We start from the raw sequence: 18,627 nt of genomic DNA, 5'->3' as shown, positions 1-18,627 counted from the left end.
GCTTAATTCTGCTCCTATATCTAATGGTTTTATGGTACAACAAACAGGGTAAGATGATTGGGAGGCAGCAGACTGTGGAACTCACTTGTGGCCATACTTGGAACATCTAATAAACACACTCAAGACAATAGAATGTGAGGCTGGATGAACACAGCAGGCCCAGCAGCATCTCAGGAGCACAAAAGCTGATGTTTCGGGCCTAGACCCTTCATCAGAGAGGGGGATGGAGAGAGGGTTCTGGAATAAATAGGGAGAGAGGGGGAGGCGGACCGAAGATGGAGAGAAAAGAAGATAGGTGGAGAGGAGAGTATAGGTGGGGAGGTAGAGAGGGGATAGGTCAGTCCAGGGAAGACGGACAGGTCAAGGAGGTGGGATGAGGTTAGTGGGTAGGAGATGGAGGTGCGGCTTGGGGTGGGAGGAAGGCATGGGTGAGAGGAAGAACAGGTTAGGGAGGCAGAGACAGGTTGGACTGGTTTTGGGATGCAGTGGGTGGAGGGGAAGAGCTGGGCTCGTTGTGTGGTGCAGTGGGGGGAGGGGACGAACTGGGCTGGTTTTGGGATGCGGTGGGGGAAGGGGAGATTTTGAAGCTGGTGAAATCCACATTGATACCATTGGGCTGCAGGGTTCCCAAGCAGAATATGAGTTTCTGTTCCTGCAACCTTCGGGTGGCATCATTGTGGCACTGCAGGAGGCCCATGATGGACATGTCATCTAAAGAATGGGAGGGGGAGTGGAAATGGTTTGCGAATGGGAGGTGCAGTTGTTTATTGCGAACCAAGCGGAGGTGTTCCGCAAAGCGGTCCCCAAGCCTCCGCTTGGTTTCCCCAATGTAGAGGAAGCCACACCGGGTACAGTGGATGCAGTATACCACATTGGCAGATGTGCAGGTGAACATCTGCTTAATGTGGAAAGTCATCTTGGGGTCTGGGATAGGAGTGAGGGAGGAGGTGTGGGGGCAAGTGTAGCATTTCCTGCGGTTGCAGGGGAAGGTGCCGGGTGTGGTGGTGTTGGAGGGCAATGTGGAGCGAACAAGGGAGTCACGGAGAGAGTGGTCTCTCCGGAAAGCAGACAGTGGTGGGGATGGAAAAATGTCTTGGGTGGTGGGGTCGGATTGTAGATGGCGGAAGTGTCGGAGGATGATGCCTTGTATCCGGAGGTTGGTGGGGTGGTGTGAGAGAACGAGGGGGATCCTCTTTGGGCGGTTGTGGCGGGGGCGGGGTGTGAGGGATGTGTTGCGGGAAATGCGGGAGACGCGGTCAAGGGCGTTCTCGACCACTGTGGGGGGAAAGTTGCGGTCCTTGAAGAACTTGGACATCTGGGACGTGCGGGAGTGGAATGCCTCATCGTGGGAGCAGATGCGGCTGAGGCGGAGGAATTGGGAATAGGGGATGGAATTTTTGCAGGAGGGTGGGTGGGAGGAGGTGTATTCTAGGTAGCTGTGGGAGCCGGTGTGCTTGAAATGGACATCAGTTACAAGCTGGTTGCCTGAGATGGAGACTGAGAGATCCAGGAAGATGAGGGATGTGCTGGAGATGGCCCAGGTGAACTGAAGGTTGGGGTGGAAGGTGTTGGTGAAGTGGATGAACTGTTTGAGCTCTTCTGGGGAACAAGAGGCGGCGCCGATACAGTCATCAATGTAACGGAGGAAGAGGTGGGGTTTGGGGCCTGTGTAGGTGCGGAAGAGGGGCTGTTCCACGTAACCTACAATTAGGCCCCCACCCTTCACCCCTCACCCTGGGCTGACCTATCCCCTCCCTACCTCCCCGCCTATACTCTCCTCTCCACCTATCTTCTTTTCTCTCCATCTTCGGTCCGCCTCCCCCCCTCTCCCTATTTATTCCAGAACCCTCACCCCATTCCCCTCTCTGATGAAGGGTCTAGGCCCGAAACGTCAGCTTTTGTGCTCCTGAGATGCTGCTGGGCCTGCTGTGTTCATCCAGCCTCACATTTTATTATCTTGGATTCTCCAGCATCTGCAGTTCCCATTATCACTAATAAACACACTCAACTGCCTTTAATGGCCCTGCTTTACATTTACTGTAAGACCTGAAAAAATAGCGAAGTTGCATGCAAAACAAAAGGCTTTCACTGGACACGAGAGTGAAGGCAGGCGAGAAATCAGTTGTAAGATCTTTATAAAGACTCCAAAAAAGGGACACAATCTCTTTTCAGAATATTAGAAATATCCAACAGATGAAGATGCATGATTGCCTTGCAGACCACTCTGCACTCTCCATCCTCCCTCCCCTCAATTATTTTCATTGTAAAGGTTGCCCATAAAACAGTTTAAAAATCAGATCCATATTATTGGAGGAAAATTTTCAAACAAAATAAACCAAAAAAGTAGAAAGAAAAAAATATTGTTCAGGCGCCATTTACAGAGCTACAAACGGAAATGATAGGTGATGTCTTGAGTGTTGGGTTCCCACAGCTGTACTCAAGGCTCTTCAGCCTGGCTCTCTTCGGTCTCTAGCTGTAATCCATGCTTCTCTATGTACCGTCTGTTTCAGGAAAGGAGAAGGTGGTCAGATTATACAAAGACAATGTTTGGAATGGACCACTGTGATTCACAGGGCTGCTCTGAAAAATGAACTACTATTCCTGATCTCCAGCAGCACAGCAATTCAAACTGTATATCTACATGGAAGCCATAAAACACCGCGCCCAAGTGTTGGCACTCTATACCGAGCAATTAACACTATGCCTCCCACCATGTGGGAAGAGTGAGGCTATTTTGAGCAGGTCAGCTGTTCAGCTAGTAAGATCACACATCATTAATGCACCACTACCATTGCAAATTGGCACAGGCCAAACTTTGAAAGATTGGTGTACAGGAGGACAAAATGGTTTAAGCCAGGCATCCACACAACCCAAAATTAGCAACACATTTGTTAAACTCATGGGACCTGGGCATCGTTGCCTGGCCAGCATTTATTGCCATATCTAGCTGCCATTGGGTAGACGGTGAGCTGCCTTCTTGAACCACTGCAGGCTGTAGGTTGACCCACAATGCCCTTAGAGAGAGAATTCCAGGATTTTGACCCAGTGACAGTAAAGGAACAGCAATATATTTCCTATGCATATTTCCAAGTCAGGATGGTCAGTGACTTGGAGGGGAACCTGCAGGTGGTGGTGTTCCCCATGTATCTGTTGCCCTTGTCCTTTGAGATGGAAGCAGTCGTGGGTTTCGAAGGTGCTGTCCAAGGATCATTGCTGAATTTCTGCGGTGCATGTTGTACTCTGCACACACTACTGTGACTGGGCGTCAGTGGTGGAGGGAGTAGATACTTGTGGATGTGGTACCAATCAAGTGGGCTGCTTTGTCTTGGATGGGGTCAAGCTTCTTGAGCGTTGTTGGAGCTGCACTCATCCATGCAAGTGGGGAGAATCACATTCCTGACTTGTGCCTTGTAGACAGTTTGGAGTCAAGAAATGAGTTACTTGCTGCAGTATTCCTTGCCTCCGACTGCTCTTGTAGCCACTGTGTTTACGCGGTGAGACCAGCTGAGCTTCTGGTCGATGGTATCCCCCAAAGATGTTGGCAGTGATGGGGGATTCATGAGAGTCTAACTGGCACTTAAAAACTGTGGCAAGATATCATCCTGAAGTCCACAGGCCTGCTGTGGTGGGAACTGCAAAGTCCATTTTGGGGAGGAGATGGTGATGTGGTGGCAGTGTCACGGGGCTAGCGATCTAGAGACCAAGCTGATGCTCTGAAAATGCATGCTTAAAATCACCACGGCAGCTGGGGCACTCACAGAGGCATTAAGGTCTGTAGGACAGAGAAATACCCTTTGGCCCAAGGAATAAATCTGGAACTGAAAACTAATTTTAATACTGAATATGACAAAGGTTGCAAAATCCCATCAAATTCACTGATGTCCTTCAGGGAAAAAAAAATCTGCCACCCTTAACTAGACTAGCTTATTTGTGACTGTGGGTGCATTGCAATATGAGTATCTCTGAAATGACAGTTCTAGGGCAATTAGAGATGGGCAACAAATGCTGGCCATACCAGTGATACCCACATCCCGTGAAAGGATTAAAAAAAATTCTAATGCATGCATACAGGAACAGAGGAAAGCTGGGAGAGTGCATTGGGATGTTTTAGTTAAGCATGCCTTAAATAAAGCTTATGAAAGCCGATTTATTATTTTGTCTGATGATCTGGGTGGACTCAAAACTCAAGATAACAAAGTATGGAGCTGGATGAACACAGCAGGCCAAGCAGCATCTTAGGAGGACAAAAGTTGACGTTTCGGGCCTAAACCCTTTATCAGAAAAGTGGGATGGGGAGGGGGTTCTGGAATAAATAGGGAGAGAGGGGGAGGCGGATTGAAGATGGATAGAGGAGAAGATAGGTGGAGAGGAGACAGACAAGTTAAAGGGGCGAGGACGGAGCCTGTAGAGGTGAGTATAGGTGGGGAGGTAGGGAGGGGATAGGTCAGTCCGGGGAGGACGGACAGGTCAAGGGGGGGGGTGGGCGGGATGAGGTTAGTAGGTAGGAAATGAAGGTGCAGCTTGAGGTGGGGGGGGGGGGGGAAGATAGGTGAGAGGAAGAATAGGTTAGGGAGGTGGGGATGAACTGGGCTGGTTTTGGAATGCAGTGGGGGGAGGGGAGATTTTGAAGCTTGTGAAATCCACATTGATACCATTGGGCTGCAGTGTTCCCAAGCGGAATATCAGTTGCAGTTTCTGCAACCTTCGGGTGGCATCATTGTGACACCGCAGGAGGCCCATGATGGGCATGTCGTCTGAGGAATGGGAGGGGGAGTTAAAATGGTTCGCAACTGGGAGGTGCAGTTGTTTATTACGAACCGAGCGTAGGTGTTCTGCAAAGCGGTCCCCAAGCCTCTGCTTGGTTTCCCCAATGTAAAAGGAGCCACGACAGGTACAGCGGATACAGTATACCACATTAGCAGATGTTCAGGTGAACATCTGCTTGATGTGGAAAGTCTTCTTGCGGCCTGGGATGTGGGTGATTGAGGAGGTGTGGGGGCAAGTGTAGCACTTCCTGCGGTTGCAGGGGAAGGTGCCGGGCGTGGTGGGGTTGGAGGTGAGTGTGGAGTGGACAAGGGAGTCCCAGAGAGTGGTCTCTCCAGGAAAGCAGCCAAGGGCGGGGATGGAAAAATGTCTTTGGTGGTGGGGTCAGATTGTAGATGGCGGAAGTGTCGGAGGATGATGCATTGTATCCGGAGGCTGGTGGGGTGGTATGTGAGGACGCAGGGGATTCTCGTTTGGCGGTTATTGCGAGGGCGGGGTGTGAGGTATGAGGCATGGAAAATGTGGGAGACACGGTTGAGGGCGTTCTCGACCCCTGCGGAGGTGAAGCTGCGGTCCTTGAAGAACGAGGACATCTGGGATGTACGGGAGTGGAATGCCTCATCCTGGGAGCAGATGAGGTGGAGGCGAAGGAATTGGGAATAAGGGATGGAATTTTTGCAGGAAGGTGGGTGGGAGGATATGTATTCTAGGTAGCTGTGGGAGTCGGTGGGCTTGAAATAGATATCAATTTGTAGGTGGTAGCCTGAGATGGAGTCAGAAAGGTCCAGGAAGGTGAGGGATGTATTGGAGATGGTCCAGGTGAACTTAAGGTTGGGGTGGAAGGTGTTGGTGAAGTGGATGAACTGTTCAAGCTCCTATTGGGAGCAAGAGGCGGCGCCGATACAGTCATCAATGTAATGGAGGAAGAGGTGGGGTTTAGGGCCAGTGTAGGTGCGGAAGAGGGACTGTTCCACGTAACCTACAAAGAGGGATGTTTGAGAAGAACTACTCATTCAACTGCACACCTTATGGAGCTGTAGGTAAAGTTTGAACAAGTGAAGGCAACTGTACTTTATGAAACCAGTACTGACCTCCGTGCGTAGGCATATAGGGCTTCTTTCCTTTCTTGTAGGGACTGGTGTCTGTCAATTGGCGATTTCTCAAACCTCATTTTAGCAACAGGCTTTGGAAAAGACAACAAAATGAATGATAATGAGGCTCAGGGATGGTTACTCAGTCCATCACAGGTAACTGACCCTACACATTCTAGATTGAACTCCAGTTGCGATCACGGATTTCCTTACCTGCAAATTAAGTTGATAATTAAATCAATCAACCAATGTGCTAGTTCCTGCATGAGGTGTGGCTTAAATTACAAATATGTACAGATTCGTAGGAACTGATGGGTCCTTTCACACAGTAACTGAATTGTGGAAAGGATGCTGAGGTGGTTTGATGCAATTCTGGAGACGAAATATTGAAGGCCAAGTTGAACTCTGTCAAAGTGTAACTTGCACCAAAATTTTTTTCGCCCATCATCCTTCCTCCCAACAATTTTGTCCTGCCACTCTGGAAGAGGTCTGGAATCCATTCGCAGTCCCTTCCCCTTTATTTTCCAAGAGCTCCAAACCAAAAATATTCGGTTTTTGATTATTTTCCCAATTCTCTTTAAATGTCACTAACTCAGTTTCCACCCCCCTGAGAGACATCGGGCCCAGATCATAACAGGTAGCATACAAAAACTTTCTGTCCTCTCAAATTCTTGTGCCAGTTATCTTCAAACTATCAATTCTGGTTACCAGCCTCCCTGCCAGCAGAAAAATTTTTTTTACTTATTTATTCAACCAGTCGCTGTGAAATAGCTGCACAGAGGCTGGTTTCCTATCACCGAGTCACCCTTTATTTATTAGTACACAGTACACTGGCTGTGGCCAGTCACCTTGGAGTCAGTTCTCAATTTAGGAGATTCTAATTTCCTGGTTATATTCGTCTGCCAAAGCTTTCCTGATTGGGCCAGATTAACAACCCCAATCAAGCACTTCATTTTCAATTAGGTCCATCTGGTCCCAATCACTACTCCCTCAATTATAAGCTTCATTAACTAAAACTGCTCTTAGTCTTCTCTGATCCAAAGTGAACAATCTCAGCTTCTGCAGACTTTCTGCATAAATGAAAGTCCTTAATTTTTAGTATCATTCTGGTAAATTTCCTCTTCACCCTCTCCTTGGAATTACTGCACTGCCAAATCCAATTGTTTCTTAAACGTTTCCAGGGTTCAACCCCAACCAGAAGTCCATTCCACTGTAAGTGTAAAGAGCAATTGCTGATATTTTATTCTTGGGCCTAAAATAGTCTTTACTCATTTGAAACTATTTCTTGCAATCTGTACAATATAGAAGTCTTTGGCAATTGTCAGGGGCTTTGGTAAGATCCAAGTTTAAGTACTGTGTACAGTTTTGGTCTCCTGAATTAATGAAGGACATATTTGCATTGACGGCAAGTTGGAGGTGAGGGCAATCCTTCGACGTCCTTCAAAGATCCATCCTTAACCACTCTTATTCACTATGTTGCCTCTGACTATCAGCCAAAAATACAGCCAGTTTCCAAATGTATACTCGTGCAACAGAGTTGTACCTCATCACCGTCACTGGCAATCTTTTTACTGCCCCTTGGTGTGAGATCATGTCAAGTACCAACAGCTATTTTGGGAAGACCAAATCTCTGGTCCCTGTCTCAAAATGTTTCCCTGCCTACAGCATTACCTGTCTTGTTGGCAACTGCCTGAGTTGCCATAACACCTGACTGAAATCTTGGTGAATGAGTTTCTGACCACACACCTGCACCAAGTTTGTTTATATACACATCTGGGACATCACCCAAATCCATCCCATTTTGGCAAATCGACTGCTGAAACCCTACCCATGTTCCTATTAGCTCTTTCTGTATTCCCCCAAACTCTTCACATAACAACACCTCTTCTTCCTCAGGTGGCTCAGGAAATTCGACATGTCCATAAAGTCCCTCACCAACTTCTACAGATGCACCGCTGAAAGCAAACTGTCCGGGTGCACAATGGCCTGGTACGGCAACTGCTCTGCCAGGGACCGGAACAGCACAGCCCAAATCATCACAGAGCCCAACATTTCATCCAACGTGGACTCTATTTACACGGCTCACTGTCGCAGAGAACTAGCCAACACCAAAAACTCATCCACCCCGGTAATGACCTCTTAAGACCCCTTCTGTCAGGCAGAAGGTACTGAAGCCTGAACTCATACACCAGCAGGTTCAGGAACAGCTTCTTTCCGGCCGTTATCAGACTGCTGAATGGATTCTAGCCTCAAATAATGTAACCTGCAAGCCAGTAAATCTTTCTGATCTGTACATCCACTGCTTGCTGTGATCTGCCTGTACTGCACATAATACCAAAATACAGTAAACGATTTTGTTTAAGTGACAATAAAATCAATCTTCACAACCAGCTTTAACATAACACCCTTTCATCTACTTAAACGTTTCAATTTGCTTCACAGGAACCAAAATGGACACCAAGCCATAAATGGAGGTATTACAATTGCTTATAATTTACATAGATGATTTGGAATTGGGGACTAGGTGTGGTGTGTCAAAATTTGCAGAGGGCACTAAGGTGAGTGGTAGAGCGAAGTGTGCAGAAGACACTGAACGTCTGCAGAGGGATATAGATAGTCTAAGTGAGTGGGCAAAGGCCTGACAGATGGGGTATAATGTTGATAAGTGTAAGGTCATCCATTTTGGTAGGAATAACAGCAAAATGGACTATGTTTTAAATGGTAAAAAACTGCAGCACGCTGCTGTGCAGACGGACTTGGGTGTCCTTGTGCATGAGTCGCTAAAAGTAGGATTGCAGGTACAGCAGGTAATTAAAAAGGCAAATTGAATTTTGTCTGCCATTGCTAGAGGGATAGAGTTTAATAACAGGGAGGCTATGCTGCAGCTGTATAGGGTCCTGGTTAGGCCACACCTGTAGGACTGTGTGCAGTTTTGGTCTCCTGACTTGAGAAGGGATATACTAGCACTGGACGGGGTGCAGAGGAGATTCACTCAGTTGATTCCAGAGTTGAGAGGGTTGGATTATGAGGACAGACTGAGTAGACTGGGATTATACTCTTTGGAATTCAGCAGAAAGAGGGGAGATCTTATGGAAACATATAAGATTATGAAGGGAATAGATAAGGTGGAGGCAGGGAGGTTGTTTCCACTAGCAGGTGAAACTAGGACTAGAGGGCATCACTTCAAAATAAAGGGAAGCAGATGTAGGACTGAGGTCAGGAGGAACTTCTCCACCCAAAGGATTGTGGATTTGTGGAATTTCCTGCCCAGTGAAGCATGTTTTTAAGGCAAGGTTAGATAAATTTTTGAACAGTAAAGGAATTAAGGGTTATGGTGAGTGGGCAGGTAAATGGAGCTGAGTCTCAAAAAGATCAGCCATGATCTTATTAAATAGCAGGGCAGGCTCGAGGGGCCTGCTCCGGCTCCTAGTTCTTATCATCTTATATATTAGGTCAGATGACAAAACTTGGTAAAAATTAAGGTTGAGAGAGACGCAAAGAAGTGGATTCATTTAAGGAGAGAATTCGAGACCTTAGGATCTCAGTAGCTGAAGATACAACAGTTAAAATTGAGAACGTTTAAGAGGTCAGAATGGCACAGTTTTACACCTTCTGTTCAGATTAGTTCTTTGAGGATGCATTGCCAGTCTGAAAATACACAATTTTTCTGTCTTTCCTCACAAGTCACACGTTGATACTAAAAATGATCTTATAGCCATTTAATGTGGATATGGAAAGTCTCCAGTCAAGCCACATTTTAGAAAAATAACTTTATAACCCTGCTCACCTCCTCAAGGTAAGTGAAATATATTACAGACTTACAGGAAGCACTTCACTGTGGACTGAACATGTACATTTAAAAAAAGATGAATAGATAATCATCAAAGACAGATGGGGAGTTATATAGCTTTTGATTTATGGGGTGTAATCAGGTATATTTTCAGGTGATGCAAAGATTTCAAATTAATGGTAACTCTGGCCAATGGCAGACGAAAACTGGGGTTAGCCTGTGGGTAGCACTTCTATGTTACTAACAGATACAATAGGCTGAATGGCCTCCTTCTACATTTATTAAGATTCTCACAATCATTTTTAAAAATTCATTCATGTGATCTGGGAGGTAGTGGTTAGGCCAGCATTTATTGCCCATCGCTACCTTCTCCAGGACAACTCGGGATGACCTACCTTCTTGTATGACAATAGTTCACATGGTGTTGGTGCACCGACACAGCTGTTAGTGAGGGAGCACCAAGATTACGACCCGGCAACAGTAAACATTCATAGAACATAGAGAAGTACAGCACAGTACAGTACAGGCCCTTCGGCCCACAATGTTGTGCCGTGGAATAATCCTACTTCAGCAACATATTTCCAAGTCAGGATGGCATATTGCTTGGAGGGAAACTTACAGTTGTTCCAGTGTATCTGCTGCCCTTTTCCTGCTAGGTAGTACAGGTTGCAGGTGCTGTCTAAGGAGCCATGGTGAATTACTGCAGTGCATCTTGTAGACAGTAAATACTATTGTCATTAATGAAGGGATTAAATGCTGAAGATGGTGGTTTGGAAAATAATCAAGCTGGATGCCCTGTTCTAAATGGTGTCAAACTTCTTCAGCATTCTTGGAGATGCAATAACCCAAGCAAGTGGAGAATATTCTATCACTCCTGGCTCGTGCCTTGTCGATAGAGGCCAGGCACTAGGGAGATCTTCAGTGAACCTAGTAACGTTAGTTTAAAGGTACTCAAGAGACACGTGTGAGTTATTGACAGGAGCTGCCTAATTTAAAACGCTGGATGCAGCACTGACCTTGCCTGTAGGAGCGTCCTTTGGTGTCTTCTTCAGAGAGGTGACTAATTTACAAGGTGCCAGGTGAGGCTTAGTTGACAATGATATGCTAGAAGGACTGACTGAAACTTCTTCTGGTGTAAACTGTACTCTTCCCTCCAGCAGATTTGTGATGGTCGTGTCAACACACTTTGTATTAACTGAGGAAGTGGAAAGGAAAGCAAAGTCAATGGATAAGCTGAGGACATGGCTGCTCAAAATTCAAATCAATCTTCAAAAGGCTACATAATAACAACAGGGCTTGTAAAGATTATTTCAACAAAAGATACACACAATTTTCAAATTATCAAAGACAGTAAAATAAACTGGCATTTATATTGCACCTAGAGTCATCCCACTGCACTTAACAGTAAGAGAAGTTTTTCGCAAATTTAGTTAGTGTTGTAATGAAGTAAATGGAACAACTGGGTAATCGCCTGCAAACAGTCATGTTACAATGACCAGAGAGTCAGCATTTAAGCGATACCAGTGGGATAAATGTCACCAGGAAAACATCATTCTGCTCACTTTTAAAACAAATGCAATGGGGTCTTTTACAGCTTCCAGAAATTAGATTAGATTAGATTCCCTACAGTGTGGAAACAGGCCCTTTGGCCCAACAAGTCCACACCGCCCCTTGAAGCATCCCACCCTGACCCATCCCCCTATAACCCAGATACCCCTGAACACTACGGGCAATTTAGCATGGCCAACCCACCTAGCCAGCACATCTCTGGACTGTGGGAGGAAACCGGAGCACCCGGAGGAAACCCATGCAGACATGGGGAGAATGTGCAAACTCCACACAGACAGTCGCCCGAGGTGGGAATCGAACCCGGGTCCCTGGCGCTGAGAGGCTGCAGTGCTAACCACTGAGCCACTGTGCCACCCAGATGGCATATGGGGCCTGATTTTAAAGATTAATTCAATGAACTGAACTTCTGCAAGTGCGGCATTCTCTCAATACTTCATGGATAGTCAATGCCAAACACTGAATTCTCTTCAAAGTAAATATTTATCTTCACCCACCTAGGTTATAAAATAAAGGATCAGAACATTCATCCTTCAAATATTCTATAATATTTTCATCACAATTAAGATCAACAGAATAAGAAAGGAACATGTCATTTAAAGAATAGGCAATCTGACTGGCCAAACTATCACAAAGTCTATGAAGGCAAGAATCAACACCTACATGTGATTTAACATTTTCCTGATGTTAAATCCTCTTTCACCTTTGGACTTTATTTTCATAATGGCAACCTGTAACTAGTGGAATGCCAAAACGATCAGAGCTGAACGACAATTACTTCTAACATGCATAATGACTTAAATGAGGGAAGTAAATAGTACTACAGCAAAATTTGTAGATTACACAAGATTAGATGGAAGGCAAAAGTTAAAGATAACAAGGTTGCACAGGAATACAGACAAGTCAGGCGAATTGGCAAAAACATGGCAGATGGAATAAAATGTGCAAGTGTGAGGTCTTGTGCTTTAACAGGATTAATTCTAGAGATGAACGAAAGCGTAAATGGAAACACTGGAGTAAGTTGCAACAAAGAGAGACTTTTGGGTCCTCGGGTGAATCACAAAAGCTAGCATCAAGGTTCTATGAGTAAAAGGGGAAGCAAATGGACAGATGGTCTTTTTTTCCCCAAACGGAATAGAGTACAAAAACAGGGAGGTCTTGCTAAATCAACGTAAGGCATTAGTTGCATCATATCTTGACAATTGCGAATAGTTTTGGTCCCCTAATCCAAGGAAAGATATCCTGGCAGTGGACACAGTCCAGAAAAGGATCACGAACAAAGTTTAACAAAGACAAAGTTGCTGGAAAAGCTCAGCAGGTCTGGCAGCATCTGTGAAAAAAAAACAAGCAGAATTAGCGTTTCGGGTACAACGACCCTTCCTCAGAACAAACATTGGATTTATATCGGTAACTAATCTAATTTCATCCAGTGATTTTCACCCCTCTACTTCAAAGCTGATGGTCCCCCAGCCCTGCACAGCTTGCTTCTACCTCCTCCCAAGTTCTGAGGAAGGGTCACCGGATCTGAAACGTTAACTCTGGTTTTGTCTTCACAGGTGCTGCCAGACCGGCTGAACTTTTCCAGCAACCTCTGTTTTTGTTCCTGATTTACAGCATCCGCAGTTCTTTCAGTTTTTATTCACTCGGTTGAACCCAGGTATTGCTGTGAAGGATACATTAATACATTGAAGACCTATATAAATACTACCGTTGTTGATATTGGAAAATGGTGGCATAGTGGTAATATTACTTTATATATTCTAGGGGAGGCAGATCCAAATCCTACCATGGAATTTGAATTCAATTCATAATCTGGAACTAAATGCTGGTCTCAGCAATAGTGGCTGTGAAACTAACAGCGATTGCTGTAAAAGCCCAGCAGCCTCAGCAGTGATCATTTAGAAAGCAAGTCTGCCACCTTATCTGGTCTGGCCGAGATGTCACTCACAATGAGATTGATTTTCAACTCTGAAAAGGCTGAGCAAGCTGCTCAGTTCAAGAGCATGTCGGGATGGTAACAAAGGCACATCTTCTTTATCTGTTTTGCATTCTTAAAAGATTTCATGCACTTCCTAAAATATGCGGCTCATTTAAAGCATATAATACTCTAACTGGAGTTGACCTAATGTTTCATATATGTACAGCGTTTCTACTGTACGCCTCTGCTTACGAAGTCCACAACTTCACTGGCTTTTGTTAACCCATCTTGGTATCTTCAAAAATCTGTGCACCGAAGAAAAACAAAACAAGTCTGCGCCTGTGGACTGACTTTCAATGTTACAGCCAGACAGGTAACTGAGAAGCAATGTAATGAGCAGAGGACTCGCACCTTTACTGAAGCAACACAGGGAACCCTCTTCTTTCCACTGATTTTCACACCACATAATGTAATGTAAATTCACAGTGCCCTCCAATGGCAGAAAATAGGCAGTGAACTTTACAGACATTACTAACAAATGCTGGTCTTGCCAGTGACATTCAACCCGCAAAAAAATTTTTCTGGAAGTATTTTACAACGAGAAGCACTGTGAATGAAGGAAATGTAGCAATCAATCTGTGCACAACAAAACCTTACAAGGAGCAGTCACAGAGATGGGTCATCTTTGGCTTTTTTGCGATGTTGACAGAGGCACAAACATTGGCTCGGACACTGCGAGAACTCCAGCACTGTATGAAGCAGGCAGTCATGTCTCACTTGAAAGATGGCACTCCTTGAAATAGTACTATGGGTGCAAGAGCCTGGATTATTTGTCCAGTATCTGGACTGTTGATGGTGAACATATTCAAAAGCATTCAGCTCACCAGTGTTCCCTCCAATTTTCCTTCAGGTGCACAGGCCTCCAAAGCTTCTGGAACCAGAACTCAATATTCCAATCAGCATACATCTTTCAAGAAAGTCTTCATTGTTTGGGTCTCAATAGTTTCCTGTGGCAGAGAATTCCATAAGCTCATCACTCACTGGGTGAAGACATTTCTCCTCACCTCTGGCCTAAAAGGCCTACCCCTGATCCTTAGACTGCGACTCCTGATTCGAGAAACCTTGGTCATCAAGACCACCCTTCCTGCATCTTCCCTGTCAAACTGTGTTGGAATGTTATAGGTTTCTATAAGAACCTCACCTCAGTAAACTCCAGTGAATATAGTGCTGACCGATTCAGTTGCCTTGTACGTGAGTCCTGCCGTACCTGGAATCAGTGTGAACATGGACTGTGTCAGTATTTGAGGAGTCACAAATGGTACTGAACATTAAGCAACCATTGGTGAACATCCCTACCTCACTGCTCAATACTGAATCATCAGGAAGACGAAGACCAGACGGAGCAAAAGAATACATGCTCTGTCCCCGAAAATGACCGAGCTTCCAATTGCCTGTCATTTCAACACACCAGGTTCCCTGGCTGACATCTCTGTCCCAGGTTTGCTACAGTGCTCCAGAGAAGATCAGTGCAACCTGGAAGAACGCCATTTCATTTTCCACTTGGGAACGCTGCAGCTTTCCGGACTGGATGTTAAGTTCAATAATTTTAGGGCCTGAGAACCTTCTCCCAAACCCTTAACCAACTCCCACACTCCAGGCCTTGTCATCACATGGACTGGTACCACAAATAAACCCACTGTCAGCTTCATGGTCCCCATTTGCTGCTACTCATTCTCCCAGGCTCATCTTTACCCACTTCTTTATCTGACCAACCCTTTCTCTCTGGCTGCATCTCTGCTTAGTATTTACTCTCTCTCCCTCCCCCACCATCCTCAACATACATAACGCCATTTTGCTAACTACAATAATTTCTGAAGAAGGGTCACTGGAACTGGAAAGTTAACTCTGCTTTCTCTTCATAGATACTGCCAAACCTGCTGTGTTTTGCCAACAATTTCTGATTTGTTTTTGGCAGAACCCAAACTGAGTATCAATGATCAGTTACTACTGAGCAGATGCTGCTTGACAGCATTGATAATGGCAACTTCTGTTACTTTACTGGTGATTAAGAGTGCACTGATGGGCTAGAACGGACCTGATGTGTGTATACAGGGCAAACCTGGACAACTTTCCACATTGTCAGGTAGATGCCAGTGTTGAAGCCATACTAGAGTAACCTGACAAAAGATCAGCAGTGTGATGCTGGGGACGTCCGGATAAGGGCAAAATTGATCCTCCATTTGGTACTTCTGGCTAAAAACGATTGAGAATGCTTCCGTCTATCTTTTACACAGATATGTTAGGGTCTTTCATTACTGAGGATGGGGATATTTGTCGAGCATCTTCCGCCAGTGAGCATTTTCTTTGTGCAACATCATTTGCGGCTGGGTGTGGGAGGACATCAGAGCTTACATCGGATCTGTTGGTTGTGGGATTGCTCAGTTCTATCACTTGCTGCTTATGCTGTTTGGCATACAGGTAGTCCTGCTTGGTAGGTTCACCATGTTGACATCTCACTTTTTAGCTATGCATGGAACTGCTCCTGACATTCTCTCCTGCACTCTCCATTTAACCAAGGCTGATCCTCCGGCATGATGATAATGGTTGAGTGGAGGACATGCTGGGCCATGAGATTTCAGATTGTGCTGCAATTCTTTTGCTGTTGGTAGCCCACGGTGTCTCATGAGATGCCTAGCCTAGAGTTGCTCAACACGTTCAAAGCACAGTGATAGTGCTACGCAACATGATGGACGGTATTCTCAATGGGATGGCAGGACTTCATCTCAAGGAACATGCAGTGGTCATTCTTACCGATACTGTCATGGACAGGTGCATCTACAGCTGGTATATTGGTGAGGATGAAGTCAAATGTTTCTCCCTCCTTTTGGTTCTCTCAAACCTGCCACGGATCCAGTATGGTAGCTATGCCCTTTAGAACTTGACCAGTTCATTCAGTAGTGTTACTGCAAAACTACACTGGGTGGTTTTAATTGCTTAAAACTACTGAAATCCCCTGCTCAGGAGTCATCAGGGTTTTCTTCAACTGTTATTCAACAACTGGAGGATGGTACGAGGCAATCAGGTGATTTCCTTGTCCACATTTAACCTGTTGCTTTGAGACTCTGCACCCAGAGTAAATGTTGAGGACGCCCAGGGCAACTCCCAACCAACTGCATACCACTGCGCTGCCATCTCTGCTGTGTTTGTCCTGCTGGTGTGACTGCATATATGTAAGAATGGTAATGGTAGTGCATGGAACATAGTTCTATTCATGGACTCCTACATTACAGATGTTAGGCTGTTGCTTGATGAGTCTGTCAGACCACTCTCCCAATTTTAGTCCTAGCTCCCGAATCTCCAGCATCTGCAGTTCCCATTATCTCTGATCTCTATTAGTAAAGAACTTGCAGGTTCAATGGGGCTGTTTTTGTTTGTTCTCAGTTCTGGTGCCTAGGCAAATGCCAGGTAGTGCATCTGGTTTCATTTTTTTTTGAGACTTTCTAACATTTGTTACACCTGAGTGACATGCTGGGTCATTTCAGAGGGCAATTAAGAGTCATTCATTGCTGTGAGTATGGAGTCACATGTAAACCAGACCAGGTAATGACAGCAGTTTCCTTCCCTAAAGGACATTAGTCAACCAGATGGCTTTTTCCAACAATCAATAACAGTCATCATTTGACTTTTAGTTCCAGATTTTATTGAATTCAAATTGCACCACCTACAATGGCAGGATTCAAACCCGCGTCCTGTGTCTCAGGTTTAATACTCTCGCAATAATAGCACCAGGTCATTGTCCCCCATTATGCATCTACTATTTCATTAGCTAACTCTTCAAACCCCAAGCCAAAGTCCTTGGATACTGCAGCTCCATCAGTTTGTTCAGTACTCGTTCCCCAGTGACGACGATAACACCAAGTTCCTTGCTACTTTCAATCCTCTGATTTATGTATTTGTATGCTTTATCTTGAAGAGTAAAATATTTCGTCATTACATTTGCCATTTCCTTATTATCTACTATTAACTTCCCATTTGTACTTCCAAGAAGACACTATTCCTTTTCGGTATCTGTAGAAACTCTTGCTACCTGTTTGACATTTCTAGGTAGCTTCCTCTTGTTCTAATTTATTTGGACAGATTATCTATTTTTTTTCTAAATGGTTAAAGAACTGAAAAAGGGTCACTGTACCCGAAATATTAACTCTGCCTTCTCTCCACAGATGCTGTCAGACCTGCTGAGTTTTTCCAGCGATTTCTATTTTTGAACTGTTTAAATATTCTCTGCCAGTCTTCGTATTCCGGCCAGATATCTGACCCACCTCATGTGTTTATTTCATATCTCTCGCATCTGTATCATTCTGGTTTGAGGTTCCCTGCACTAAAGGATTTTCGTGAAGCAGATTTTTTTTCTTTTTAATAACAATCAATGACAGTGCCATGCTAACCATTTATACTCCAGATTTATCAGCCAAACTTAAATTTCACTGGCTGCAATGGTGGAATATGAATCCATGTAGCCAAACTGAGAGTTTTGGTCTGTGGATTATTTGCTCGGTGGCATCAGCAATATCCCCAGCGTCTGTCATTTACTGCACTCTCCCTCCTCACATGGGAGAATGATGCAAAATTATAACATGAAAATAAGAAAAAGTGGAAAAGACATTGGAGCAAGGGGGAGAAAAATAAACTGATGTCCTACCTAAATCCATCTTAATGACACTGAGTGGGATGTGAGGCAGCACCTCTTTGACTTGTTTGGCCATTCCCGTGATCCGAACATCCTCTGCAGACAAACTGCTAATGCTGAGCCCTGGGAGGAAGGTTCGAGCTCGTGTTCCAGGCGGCTGACTATTGGCTGCTGCAATAAAATGATATGAGCCCTGAATTTTAGATGTCTCCTCCAGTTATACCCAAATTCTCAGGCAATCACAATACGAGACAGGTTTGTCACAGACAGCCCGCTGATCACAAATGCAGTGGTTACACTACCCAGTGGTTCCATCCAGAACGCGACAGATGAAGAAAAGCTTCAGCAAGGAGACGCTCTTCTGATCAGAGACTGTTTTCTCCTAATGCTGATACATTCACTATAGAGCTTAGAGGTGCTGGTTGGGTTCTGGGGACAAGAGGCTCTGAACTGGAGAGTGAGTCAAGCAGTAAGCAGATTTTCTTCCTCCCCCTGTACAGCTGCCAGGCCAATGAAGGAGGCAGTCAAAATGGTCCATCATGGCATCAAGGCCCAGTCACTCCAGTGGCCATTTTTATTAATTACTCATTTATTTTTCTGAAGTTGGTGTTTTCTGCCGTTTTAAATGCTACGTTTCTGAAATCTGCTCATCGATCTCCCAGGTGAGAGAAAAACTGAAATGTGTCCCCACTTGGAAAATATGTTCTGAATTAAAATCAGAAAAATAAAGTACTTGCATCAAGTTATTGCTACTTTAAAGTAACCTAAGGAACTCAATGAGGAAAAAGGCCAATGTAGAGACTCAGAACAC

At 45.0% G+C, this 18,627-nt stretch overlaps 1 protein-coding gene across 4 annotated transcripts in view; it reads right to left on the bottom strand.

Annotated features, from left to right (window-relative positions):
* Positions 1–2,118: 2,118 nt before the first annotated feature.
* The window catches only part of aup1 (AUP1 lipid droplet regulating VLDL assembly factor), a 42,930-nt gene continuing 26,421 nt past the window's right edge, over positions 2,119–18,627 (bottom strand). For 3 of the 4 annotated variants that reach the window (XM_048542345.2, XM_048542368.2, XM_048542360.2), the window contains 4 exons: positions 17,829–17,987; positions 10,662–10,840; positions 5,856–5,947; positions 2,119–2,501 (listed from right to left, as the gene is read on the bottom strand). In XM_048542345.2, the coding sequence (XP_048398302.1) occupies positions 2,438–2,501; positions 5,856–5,947; positions 10,662–10,840; positions 17,829–17,987 (494 nt within the window). In that variant the 3' untranslated portion in view covers positions 2,119–2,437. The remainder of the gene's footprint in view (positions 2,502–5,855; positions 5,948–10,661; positions 10,841–17,828; positions 17,988–18,627) is intronic. The other variant, XM_048542352.2, reaches the window with a different exon arrangement.

This window comes from Stegostoma tigrinum, chromosome 1, assembly GCF_030684315.1.
Source record: "Stegostoma tigrinum isolate sSteTig4 chromosome 1, sSteTig4.hap1, whole genome shotgun sequence".
Taxonomy (NCBI): Eukaryota; Metazoa; Chordata; class Chondrichthyes; order Orectolobiformes; family Stegostomatidae; genus Stegostoma; species Stegostoma tigrinum.
Note: the sequence above shows the minus strand (reverse complement) of the source record. Positions and strands in the feature narration are given on the sequence as shown.